This window comes from Phaethon aethereus (genome assembly GCF_964289735.1).
Source record: "Phaethon aethereus genome assembly, chromosome: 1".
Classification (NCBI taxonomy): Eukaryota; Metazoa; Chordata; class Aves; order Phaethontiformes; family Phaethontidae; genus Phaethon; species Phaethon aethereus.
Window position 1 is genome coordinate 205,603,916 of NC_138575.1, and position 13,364 is coordinate 205,617,279.

Genomic DNA, 13,364 nt, shown 5'->3' on the forward strand with positions numbered 1-13,364 from the left:
ATCAATCATACTTAATATTTCAAACAACTGGGTTGAGAAAAACATACTTGGATAAGAATTATCTTTGAGTTCCATGATTATTTAAAAAGAAACAAGAAATAACAATATCAATACTATAAAATCAGATACTATTTTTAGGCTCAGTTAGCCTCTAGCAAAGCTAAGACCTGAATTTTCTGTTAAATAAAGGCAGTTCACACAGTCAAAGTGTTGTAAAGTGTGTTTTAGGAGATTATGTATGAAATAGATATCCACGATAAACCTGTATGGGAAAGAGAAACAATAAAATATTCTCCCATAAATATTGAGCTGAATCTTGAAGCATTTCCCAGCTCTAACACCCACTTCTTACACCATCAAAAGCACAATAGCTTAAGTAAGAGTTCTGCTTTCAACAGAGTCCAGAAATCATTCAATTTACATTCAGAAAGGCTGCACAACATTTCATGACATGGTTCACAATGAAAGACGGAAACAACAAATTGGACCACATATGCTATTAAAGAAAACAAAATGCCTTAAGCATTTGTGTTAAACAAGTATTAAGTATGTTTTCAGAACTGCAGTATCAGTGGATTTATTTTAAAGACTCTGATCCTGCAAGTAATTGAGTAAGAAATGTGCTTGCTCAAAGAATGTACAAGAATTCATGGCTTAGAGCGCATTAGTTGGAAATTTGCCTGTCTGGGAATGCATGATGTAACCACGAGTAAAGAATTAAGCAAAAATAAAACTTAATAAAAAATAAAAACAAATAAACATTTTCATTGGAAGGGAGGAAGGAAATGCTGTCAGGCTGACAAGCTTCCCATGGTCATTAGATTTGTTCAACAACTCCTTTGCTTCCTCCAGCAACAGGGATACATACATGCAAACCAGCAGTGCGTCAGCTGAACACTATAGTGTTTTTATTTACTAACAGATGGCAGTTTTCTTCTCTTATGTATGCTGCAAAAGGGACTTTTTAACCCAGTGCTCATCTCAGCTTTTATTTGAGTCAACAGGAGTTTCTAGATAAGTAAAATTTGGTCTGTGAGCCCATTCCTACACTGTGCTGAGCACTCCAGGAAAATATTCATTATTATAAAGCCCCAAAACAAAGGGCCTTAGAATATTTAAACAAATATCAAGTCCTATAATCTAGGTATTATTTAAATTGACAATGACTTTAAAAAGCCTGCAACTGAGCCTTTGCATAGGTAAGAGTAATTTCCCTGAAGCACGTCTTTTTACCAATTACTGAATGACTGGTCTAACTTAAAAATGTCATTTAACCAAAAATGTTCAATAAAAATACCATATAAGAGAACATGATAAATTATCCTTTCTTTTTTAGCTTGTCTGTATGCATCATTTTATCTTTCTGTCAAATATAATACAATTTAAATTAACAACAGATGTGCATGTCCATAATCACATCCTGCCTTGTCACCCTCTTTTCACTGTACTCACAGCTATTTTTCATTTACATAATAGTGGCTGAGAGCAGAGAGTAAGCTAAGCCACCCATGTATTCTTTTTGCTTTATGCTGATGTAATTTCATGGATTTAAATTTACAGAAAGAAAAAAAAGGAAGAGAGCAGGCATTCAAGAATATTTACTTGCCTTTATCTGCCTTCACTTCCAATCATTTTTTTACATGTTAACATCCATATCACCAGATTCTTTATAAAGTAAACATCTAATAGGTCACGTTCCTTCAAAACTAAAAACATGCAACACATAAAATAGCTCTATTAGTAAGAGGAAACAATGCCCTATAACAATTGAAAAAGGTTGCATTTAAATCTATTTTTTTAGGATCAAGTTTCCTTTGCCCATCAAGAGACAAAAAAATATGGCAAGTCTAACAAGGCATCTGCTCTGTAAGAACATTTTTTTCTCCCAAGCTTTCATTTCTTAACATTCATTTTCTACATGTCAACCTAGAGTGAAAAGTGAAGAGTGAGCCAACAGATATTCCTCATTATCATATGAGGAAACATTGCAGCTTTCCCTGCAGTCAGACAGGCTAGGATAATTTTTATTTAGGGCTTTTCTGAGTAGGACTGCTAAAACTAAATTCTTTTCCTCTTGAGCAAGCTGCTCGGCAAATGCAACTCTCACTGTGTCCAAAACAGGAAATAAGTAAATAGCTAATAGTATCAGAGTCTTCTTTTACTTTATGTTGGCTTTAAAATGACTTTTCCTTTTTCTGTTTTCAATCTGGAATCAAAACTGATTGATCCAGACAGGCTGAATTGTTGTTCAGAGTTTCTGACATTTTGATCAGAAATTATCAAATTATAAGAAAATGTCCTGAAGGTTTATCTTCAGTCAGATAGTAATCAATGACAGAAAAGTTACACATGACTCTAATCCTAAAACCGATGATGTTTGTTTCCAACCACACAAAATGCTAGACTTGGGAAACAAGTCTTCTCCTACTATTGTTTCAGGCTAGGACTTAATTTACATATTATGCAAACAGTGTTTGTGCAAATATTGTCTGTCAACAGTATTTTATCTTTGTCCTTATTTTGTGAAAAATATTTTTAGAAATAGCGCATGCAATATCATTAAAATCGTTATACTGTTCCAGAGATTAGAAGTCATTTGATAGCAGGGCCTCAATTACACCATTTTAAAAAAAGTGATCAACACAGTCTAAACCGTGATGAAGCTTCAAATTTTGCATATGCAACTACATTTAGTATTTGTAGTTACTTTTAATGTTTTCCTATGTATTTTGAAATAAAGGAAAAATATAAAGAGAACATTGATTTTCCTTCTTTTTTCTCTTAATCGTTTAAGATTAAAGTGAAAGAACGGCTGTCGTTATAGACGGAGAAGGAATTGTCTCTTTAAGGAGAGATCTTGCATGAAATATTGATTGAAACAAAAACGTGTCTGTGTTACACTACAATTTAAAAGAATCATGAAATTTTTGTGACCAAGACTGTTTCTATACCAAAAGACCTGACCTCATTACTTCAAAACAATGGCTTATAAAAGTGTTTCGAAACTCTTAAGAAAACTCCATTCCTTTGTTCTCTACTATTTCCTTGGGAATTAATTTTTGCATCATCACCTAAAAAAAATTGCAAGTCCTGGATACTCTTGAAAACGCAACAAGTTAATAAACCCAAAGTTAAATAATCTGCCTGGTTCTCAGCATCATATTTTTAACTATCATCAAAGCTTCATTCTAGTTGAAAGAACTATTTGTACAGATATATTGTGGTTAGCACCTCAGCTTGTGATGGACTGAAACTGGAATTCTCAGTATTAAATGCCTAACTTTCCACAAAGTGAGCTAAAGAAGAATCTATGGGTTAAGCACTGATGAATATAAATAATGAGTACTGAGGGATTATACTGTTTTCAAGAAAATAGGAAATCTGGCCATCTCAGGATCAAAATATTTCTATTCTCAGACAAGTCTCCTATATCTTAATGCCACCATTTTTGTAGACAGGTGATGTGAAATCAGCACTTCTGGGGAGCACAAGCTGAGTTTCTACCACTTGGGGTAAAAAGTAAGCTCCTAGAGAGCATCTGTAGTGTCATACTTAGGTGTACACCAACACCCTGGCTACAGAAGATGACAGGTGTAATTAGAAACCTGTCACTGAACTGTATCTATTAAAAAATGAGTTACCAAGCACCCTAGCCATTTCAGTGGGATCCCTCTAGAGTTGATGCAAAGAGAAAGATACTTTAAAGGGTGATTTATTTCAACATAATATACTTGTCCTGTACAGGATGCACAGGAGTTCTTTTCTTTCTCTAGTGTCTACAGAAGAAATTTAGGAAACTGGCTTAGACTAAACTCCTTGGACAGCTTCATTATGTGAAGGCTCAACCACTGTGTGTTGGTTAAGTGCCATTTATATCTTATAAGGCAACATCTTTTTACACCTAATAGAAAATATTTGCAAGTTCTTCTATGGGGATGTCACTTGCAATAAAAAGGTTATTTTGGAGGTCACTCAGCAGCTTCCATTGAATTGATGCTGCCTATAGTTCACAAATCCCATCCATCATTTTGTCATGATTCACTGAGTTCAGTTTGGTCAAACTGAAAACAGTCAAGGTGCGTGGGAGTATCTAACACAGAACAGTCCCTGTTCAATTAGACAATAAGAAGAAATTATCACTCCATCTCCCTTTCTTCTAAAAATGCCTTAAACTGCACCTTTCAGATAAATAATGCTCCTAAACTGTGTAATTTCCAAGGAAGGATTACTGTCTCCCAGCATTTGTTCAGAGCCATGTTCAAACACTAAACTCACACAAGTTCAGACAGCTAGGCTTAACTTTCATCTGCTAGAGCACGAAATAAAGCAGGAGGGACTGTTTATGATGTACTCCTTGTGATGTCCAGGCTCCCTGTTTTCCAGCTGGCAAACGATGAGGATTACATACCAACTACACCAATACAGGAAAGCAAATTAAAATGAAGTAATCAATACAGACAGCACAGACATATGAATGGCTACTTAGGCTATTTCCTAATGCTCCAACCACATCCCCCTGAGATACATTTTCTCTTTACTATTCATCTGAAAGCCAGCAAATTAAAAAATGCATTCCCTGCCCACCACCCAAGCCCCTAAAGCAAAATGCACACAGCCAAATCCATAAGTAGAAACAAAACCTGCAAGACTCCATGTTACCATCACAGGCTTTCAGTGCTGCACATCGTTTCAGTACTGTAGGTTCAGATGAATCAATAGTGCAATGCTGCTTTAATTATCACTGGCTTTAGTATCCCACGGGGCACATCTTTTGCCCAATGTGACAGGATCAATAAGCTTTCCACAAATTAAAATAACTGAAAAATCCAACAAATGGTGTTGTGGGGGTAAAAAGGTAGCTAAAGTACTGCAGGAGTTACAAACTATAGTACATGTAATCGCAAAGTAACATTATTTCACCCTTCCCAAGCATCTTGTAAGAGCAGCCGGTAAGGAGAGCTGCTCTAACGGACATGCCAACTTACTCTGAAGAACTCTTTGGTTGACCCTGAGTCCAGTGTCCCATAAGCAATTTCAGTTTGTTTGGCAAGGTCTTCTGCACTTTCTATGGGCGAGACCATTCGCTCAACAGTCAAGAAAGCAGCGAGGTTAGCAGTGTAGGATGAAATAATGATGAGCGTGAAGAACCACCAGACACCTCCAACAATGCGACCTGAGAGGGATCTAAACATGAATAAGATAATGCACATCTTCCTGTCTCTTAAGCCACGCAGACAGAGAGAGAAAGAGAGAGGACACCATTATTGTTGAACATGTATCATCAAGTAACAGTTAATGGGAGGGAGATCATTTGCATTTTAAATACTAATAAATGCCTTTTCTCTTGAATCTTAATGCCTACAGTACGGAGTCCACTGTATTAATACGTATCACGCACATATTCTCTTGAACAGTAATCCCAGTGTTGTTGTTATTTCAGGAAATGCTTAACATAGCAAAAATTTTGTCAAAAATACTGGATAGGTAATCTCTTTTTGGAGACAAAAGTAAAGCATGGTAGCTGCAAATCAGTAGCTTCCTCTGTTTCCTCTTAAAAAAAAGACACAAAACGCTTTGTACATGGATTATGTTGCCTCTAGGATTAAAATGTTCCTGTCATCCGAATTTACCAAACATTCCACAAGCTACTGCAATCATTTGAACTTTCACATTTTTCTTATTTAAGAAGCAAGCACTTTGTGGTAACAGAGTGATTTATGTTATGTAAAAAAATATATGTTTCCCATTTGAATACCTGTAATTTGATGAGAAGGCTGTTGAGGAGTAATGTACATCCAGTCTTAATCAGTATCAGTTTTATTGCTAACTTCAATAACAGCAGAGTTAGGCCAATGCTGAACACTCTCAAAATCTCACTGAAAATGGCTAAAATGAAGCATTGAGGTTTGAAAGACTGGGTCATAATATTTGATAAAGAACTTGTAGTTACTGCACACTAAAGTTCCAGAGTATCTTAAAAGGTTGACAAATTCAAGACTGGGATAATATATTAGATCCGAGGCACCCACTCTGTAAGGCATAGCTTAGCAATAAAGCGTGGCCTCTCGGAAACAGACGGTCAAATGCTCTCTCATAAACAGTGATATTCTGGAAGCAGCGCTGCAGAACTTGATAGGGAACACAAAGGGGACATCCGTTCATGCAAAGCAAATATTCAGCACAATAGTGTGCATTTCATAAGCGTAAATGCAATGGAACTAATTTAGCAACAACATAGTTCCTCTGAAGTCAACTCAGTGGAATTGCCCCTGTGTGTACCTGCTGTTTCTGAGACCTGTTTGTGGTTTATGCACATTGACATATGTAAAAAAATAGCAATGACTGACATTCAATCCAGATTCTCCGTTGCCCTTATCATAGCTATTAAAGAAGAAAAAAATCAAAAGGCTTCCTAAAGAATGAACTTCAAAACACTGCTAGGAAAATAAATGAAGGAAGATTTTATGCTTCAGTGTTGAAGATAAAATGCAAATATAAAAAGATTTGACACAAACCTTGGGGAAATATCACATCCTTGTTGCATAAAGGCACCCAGGGAAAACCAGAGGCTGTTGAATATGCCAAACTCATTGGGAGGCTGGTCACTGGGTCCTTCTTTGCCATCCTCTGGTTCTTCTGTGTGCCACTCATATGGGCTAAACCTGCTAACTAGGAACAGGACCACACTGACACCAATGTAGGCAAAGACTATGCACATCCAGATCTCATACGCCAAAGGGTCCAAGAAGGAAAACACTCCTGGTTTAGATTTCTGGGGCTTTTTGATCATAATGGATATCCCCAAACTCATAAAAGGCTTAGAAAAATCAATGACCTCTTCTCGTACCAAAGTGATGGTCAGAGGCGCAACAGCAATCTCTGCTTTCTATAAAGAAAAAAGAAATATAGATGTATAGATTAATTTGAGTTGGCTTATACACTCAGCTAAGCAGCTAATTCCAAACGTATGTCACTAACATCAGGACACTGTGGCTTAAATGTTCTTTATAACGTCTTTATCTTTCTTTCTATACAGTCTATATTTACTCAATATGCTTGTAGTAAAACATACATATTGCTGGTTTTTATTTTACATAATTTTAGAAATACTTGATTTTCCTGCTAAGGAGAAGACTCTTAAATCTTATAGATGCGGGCAGCAGTGTAGGTAGATCATTTTAGGTATTAATTTAGATTTAAAGTAACTGAACTCAAGGAAGAATGAAAAATGAGAATGACCCTATTGTCAGTGAATGTATAGAGACTTTTTTATAAGATCCCAGAAACAGTCACTTATTATCGTATTTTCATTCATTTCAAACAATCATTCTTGAGGAAAAACAGCTCATAGGCTCAAGGAGGTTCCAAATAACATGAAGCAGCAAAGGTGATTAACTATTGCCATGATGCCACAAAACTGCATGCAGTTTTCTTTTCTTGGTGGAAAGGTAGTTCAAAAGGAACGAATCAGATCTTAAACAGTGGAAAAAGGCAAGTATAGAGAAAACAGCCGTGCAAAATCATGCGATAAAAGGATAAAAAGTGTGCTGAATCCATTCCCATTAGAGATAGGAATAATTTTTAAAATGTTTTCTCTAATCTGTTTTTAGAATGAAGATGCCAGTCTTGAATGAGTCATTACTGACCATGACAGTGATTATGGTGGCTAACGATGATCCTTCCATGAACTGTAAGGTATTACAGCTGGGCTAATGGGTCATTTCTGTCATTAGGGACTCAACATTACATTAAGGTTTACTCCTTGCTTTGCCTTGTACGCTAAAGCTGTCATTACAGCAGCACTTAAGATGGGAATTGTAAGAGGAACTGTGACAAAAGATGCACCTGCAGAGGGAACCTTTCTCCTGTTCATCATGGCGGTGCTGTATCTAGGTGTATCCCGCCTGTGACCAGCATGGACTTCTGTACAGCTTATGGGCTAAGGAGGGTAACTGAACACATTCTGAGAACATTTTTTTTTGGTTGCAGATAAGGCAGACTCACCACTTGCCTTCGGCATTGGCACTACTCTGCTTCAGGCCTCAGTATGTGAGATACTCTGCCTGTATTTACCCCACCCCAGGCCCAGTCATCTTCACAGACACAACTAAGATTTATTCGTAAATCTCCACAATAGACCTGTCATAGTTTTCTTTTCTAAATACTTAGTTGGCCCAAATTCATCTTGTGGGGTAGCATCTTCAGATATAGTACATAGCCCATAGTTTAGCAAAGCATTTAAGCATGTGTGCCTTTTAGGATGTTCTTAAGAACATTCATACTCAGTAAAATATACAAGGATATATTTAAATCCCATCAATTTCAATGAGATGAAAACATGCTGAAAATTAAGGATGTGCTTAAATAGTTTAATCCAAGTGTTACATAAATAGCTTGTGTGATAAAAAAATAAATTGAAATGTAGGCTTTTTTATCATCCTACAGTTTTGACAGATAAATGCATTTAAAATAATGTTTTTGTTATTTTATTCACTAAGTTATGCTGAGCTATATATACTTTATGGAATTTAACTTAAAACTAATTTAATATAGTTAAAAGTTAAACCTATTTTGGTAGCTGTATAATTTTGAATAATTCAAAAGAACTGACTCATTCTAGTGCAATGGCCCCAAAATGCAAATTTGTATTAAAATTGCTATATATTAATCATCAGATCATATCCGTCATTCTGAAATAATTGTGAAGCAGTTATCATCATGATTTTATGTAAAGATATTATAGTTTAAGGAACACAATTAAAATAATAATTTTGCAAGTGTATCAGGCATCTCTGGTGCTAATGTCTTGGGTAAACATTATGATAATAGTGCTAATTTTCTGAATTTTAATGTAAATTTTGTAATACAAGGCATTTTTAAAAATTTGGCTTAAGTCTCATGATTACATAAGTCTGACTGAAATATATATTTTATGAAGAAAAATAACATGTCTAAAATATATTTTTAAGTATCCTGAGAATTCTAAACTAAATTTGGGTTCTGTAGTCTAAGGATTGTACGATAGTTTGGGCTATTGGTATTGCTGCATATTTTTGTATTTCATCTCACTCATGAATTCCTTTTTTTCTAGAAGGATGCTTTCCTTCCTTAGTCAATGTCTTTTATACTCCTAAATTTCAGCTACTATGAACACCTAATGTGGAGTCCTTGAAATGAATTAACTGAAAGACTCGAGGGAATAGCAATCTATTACTGCTAATCTTCTCTGTATTTGTCACATAGTGGTATCTTCCTTAACACGGTGTAAACAATAGACCTTGTCATTGGTCTTCAAAAGTGTTGGCTAACGCTTCATTTTTCGTGTCTGCAGATGGCTATTGGGATTAAAACAAGGATCCTTAAGGGGGGTTAGTTTTTACGATGTGAGGTAGAAAAGTGACAGCACTGTTTCAGTGTGACTTGTGAAGATTTTAAAGACCTAATTAGCACACTGCCTACACTACTTTAAAGAGTTAAAGAGATAGGAACTTATCCCATTTCATTATCACAGTAATCTAATGTCAGATGATTCGTAATGTAGTTAAACCTGTTTCATGCCAATGAATGTAAAGGGACAGTACATAGGTCACAATTAGATATGAAAGAATTGGAAAAAGTGCAGCCTCCCCAGTCTGATCACAGATGGTGTTAAATTCGGCTGGCGGCCGGTCACAAGCGGTGTTCCCCAGGGCTCGGTTCTGGGGCCGGTCTTGTTCGGTATCTTTATCGATGACCTGGATGAGGGGATCGAGTGCTCCCTCAGTAAGTTTGCAGATGACACCAAGCTGGGTGGGAGTGTTGATCTGCTGGAGGGTAGGAGGGCTCTGCAGAGGGATATGGACAGGCTGGATCGATGGGCTGAGGCCAACTGTATGAGGTTTAATAAGGCCAAGTGCAGGGTCCTGCACTTTGGCCACAACAACCCCATGCAATGCTACAGGCTTGGGGAGGAGTGGCTGGAGAGCAGCCCGGCGGAAAGGGACCTGGGGGTGCTGGTTGACAGCTGGCTGAACATGAGCCAGCAGTGTGCCCAGGTGGCCAAGAAGGCCAACAGCATCCTGGCCTGTATCAGGAATAGTGTGGCCAGCAGGAGTAGGGAAGTGATTGTGCCCCTGTGCTTGGCACTGGTGAGGCCGCACCTTGAATCCTGTGTTCAGTTTTGGGCCCCTCACTACAAGAAGGATGTTGAGGTGTTGGAGCGTGTCCAGAGAAGGGCAACAAAGCTGGTGAGGGGTCTGGAGCACAAGTCTTATGAGGAGCGGCTGAGGGAACTGGGGTTGTTTAGTCTGGAGAAGAGGAGGCTGAGGGGAGACCTTATCGCTCTCTACAACTACCTGAAAGGGGGTTGTGGCGACGAGGGTGTTGGTCTCTTCTCCCGAGTAACTAGTGATAGGACAAGAGGAAATGGCCTCAAGTTGCGCCAGGGGAGGTTTAGATTGGATATTAGGAAAAATTTCTTCACTGAGAGGGTGGTCAAGCATTGGAACAGGCTGCCCAGGGAGGTGGTGGAGTCACCATCTCTGGAAGTGTTCAAAAAACGTGTGGATGTGGCGCTTCAGGACATGGTTTAGGGAACATGGTGGCGCTGGATTAATGGTTGGACTTGATGATCTTGAAGGTTCTTTCCAACCTTAGTGATTCTGTGATTCTGTGATTTATTATTTTTGTAAGACTACTGTGTGCCACATTAAGGCCTAAATAAACCCTTCATTGTTGAAAGCTAAATAATGACAATAGCTGTGCATTGTAATCATCAGCATTTGTGCTTTGCCCAGTTAATGTATACCACATAATTATGGATTTAAACGGTTAACACTATAACAATGGTCCAAACAATTAGTGATTTTGTTGCCAGTGAAATCTGTATCTATTGATACTTCATGCTTGAAGCAACTGCATCTGTAACAGCATTTCAATCAAGGCTGTACCACCACCAAATACAGATGGATTCTGGATCCTTCCAATATTATACAATGGGATAAGATTAAGTCTGATGGTAAGGGACTTTTACTTTTCCAGAATATATTATTAACACCTTGTGAATAAAATCTATGCTTGGTACAAATTGTATGAAGGTGGTAAAGCTATCTGAGAAAAATTGTGCAGGAAGTGATTTCAACTCCAGAGGCTCTCGGCTTCTCTGATTTTAAACAGAAATGAGTTGTGGCCTTTTGTATTAAGCAGTGAAAGAATAGCATTCTGTGTCAGGAGAATGAATATTTAATTGTGGCTGAGTGTTAGTGCATTTGGAAACACCAGTTACACGTGCTTAATGGTATTTCGTTCCCAGCCAGCATGGACTACTAGTCCACATGGACTACGGCAGCAGGCATTTGCATACGTCAGGGACAAATGACCAAGATTTCCTGGTAGTTTTTAACAGAGTGCTAAAAACAAAACAGGAAGATAAACAACCCTCCACCACGAGGCAGGTGATACAGTCATAGCAAAACTGTGCACCACGGCACTTTATACACTGTTTCCTCTGGGACACGTGGAAAAATCAACTACAGAGTTTAGGTGACAACCAAGCTGCTCTGTGCAGTATCTGAAGGCATCCAGCTACCAGGATGACCAATGGACCCTACGGGTCTCACGGGAATACAGGATAAAATTGGGACACGTGTCCGATCCCAGTAACACGTACAGGACTAAGTGGCATTGGTGGCACTGAGGCACAGGGGTATGATGTGGAGAGCTGGAGAGGAGGGGAGCCTTTTGTGCGGCACAGAAAAGGTCCAATCTCACTGGCAGGGGCAAAACTGTCTGTTAATCCTTTAATGCTGTTGGGAATTAGGAGCTGTAAAATGTTTCCCAAACAGATCACCTCGTTAACTTGCTAATTCAGTTGCAAATCCTGTCCCAATCCTGGCTGCTTATAAAAAGCCTTGCTTGAAGCATAGCCAACTACTCGGAGTACTTGTGTTTATGATCTGGGGATCTATCAGAGATGAACATCCTCTTATAGCAGAGCTTTGTAGGAAAGTCTCTGGCTGGCTGATTTTTCTCCTTTCTCTATGTGGCATAGGCCAGGGAACCTGATGCTCTGTAAATCGCCTGGCAAGGACTCAAGGAAGTTGCATGGAGGATGCTCTTCATGGATCCCCTATGGAAATCTTAAGCAGCAAACTTTTAGAAGTTAACAGAAAGAATGATTTCCTTTAAAGCTACACCTGTAAAAGTACATTAAACATACTTGGAGCAGCTCTTGGCCTTAAGGCCAGCTGGCACAGGACAGCCTGTGTCGCTACCATGAAAGCCATTTAACCTCTAAACCAGCATGGCTGCATTCAAGCTGCTTATAGGGAATGGTCTCTCTCCCATCCCAGAGTCCAGCTGGGCTCAGAAATTGTTTTGGACAGTAATTATGGGCCAAAAATATACCAGGGACCATTGTTGCAATTTAGCAGATTAATGGAGCAAGTTCCAGTGCCCAGGGACACTCCCTGGTGCTACTGATATACTGGGATAGCCACAGCCTCAAGGAGCCTTCGGACATTACAGCAAATATACTGGGCAACAGTGGACTTACATCAGTTCTTTCAATAAAATATAGCTCCGAGATCTTTGCTGCAGCTCATTCCCAGAGCTCAATCCCAGAATCACAGTCAGACTGCAGCCTTCCTAAAGACATAGTTGTGCAAGAGCTTTTAAACTTGGCCGTCAAACCTGTAACGAGCCTTCACTTCATTCTTTCCCATTGCAAAAAATGAAGTGTTGACAATGTATTCTGGAATGTCCTCTTCATGCAGGTGATTCGCAACAGGTTCCTCATGCCTGTGTGCTTTGATGCTTTCAGCTATGTTAACAGCTGCAGGTCACATTCCAGTACTGGCATGAACCTCTGGGTGAGCCTCCTAACAGCACTTTGCATTTCAGTCTAATACTAGGGCAGTTTGGGTTTGACGAGCTATATTTTTCAGGATAAAAGGAAAAAAAGAACCAAACAGAAAACTAAAGTGTAATTTCAAGTTTTCTTTATAATTTTCAGCTAGATGATAGGCCACTGAAACTATGCATCTGGCCAAGGGAATTTTCTCACAATTTGTAAAATTTCTCAGATGACTTAAAAAAACTACTGGTGTAAAACAATGCATAGCCATTGACATCAACATATTTGCTGTTGCAATTAAAAGCCAGAAAGGAGTTGCCTCCATTTTGATAAAATTAGTCTGAAAAAAAATTTGACTTTTAATATCCTGAGATTTGAACTGCTTCCAAGCCACTAAAGTGGATATACATGCTTCGTGATCATTCAGCTTTTCCACTCTTTAAAGACACAACTGAGGTTCGTTCCTCCAAGAACTTCCAAGGACGCACAGAGTTTTGTGAGGTTAGTATAACCTCCTCGTTCCCATGAGGAG

At 38.4% G+C, this 13,364-nt stretch overlaps 1 protein-coding gene across 2 annotated transcripts in view; it reads right to left on the bottom strand.

Moving 5' to 3' along the window:
• Nucleotides 1-13,364, bottom strand: part of GRIA4 (glutamate ionotropic receptor AMPA type subunit 4) — a gene marked incomplete at its 3' end in the record, with an annotated part of 250,182 nt that overhangs the window by 43,065 nt on the left and 193,753 nt on the right. For both annotated transcript variants that reach the window (XM_082009469.1, XM_082009470.1), the window contains exons 11-12: nucleotides 6,516-6,886; nucleotides 4,986-5,184 (exon numbers count right to left, since the gene is read on the bottom strand). In XM_082009469.1, the coding sequence (XP_081865595.1) occupies nucleotides 4,986-5,184; nucleotides 6,516-6,886 (570 nt within the window). The remainder of the gene's footprint in view (nucleotides 1-4,985; nucleotides 5,185-6,515; nucleotides 6,887-13,364) is intronic.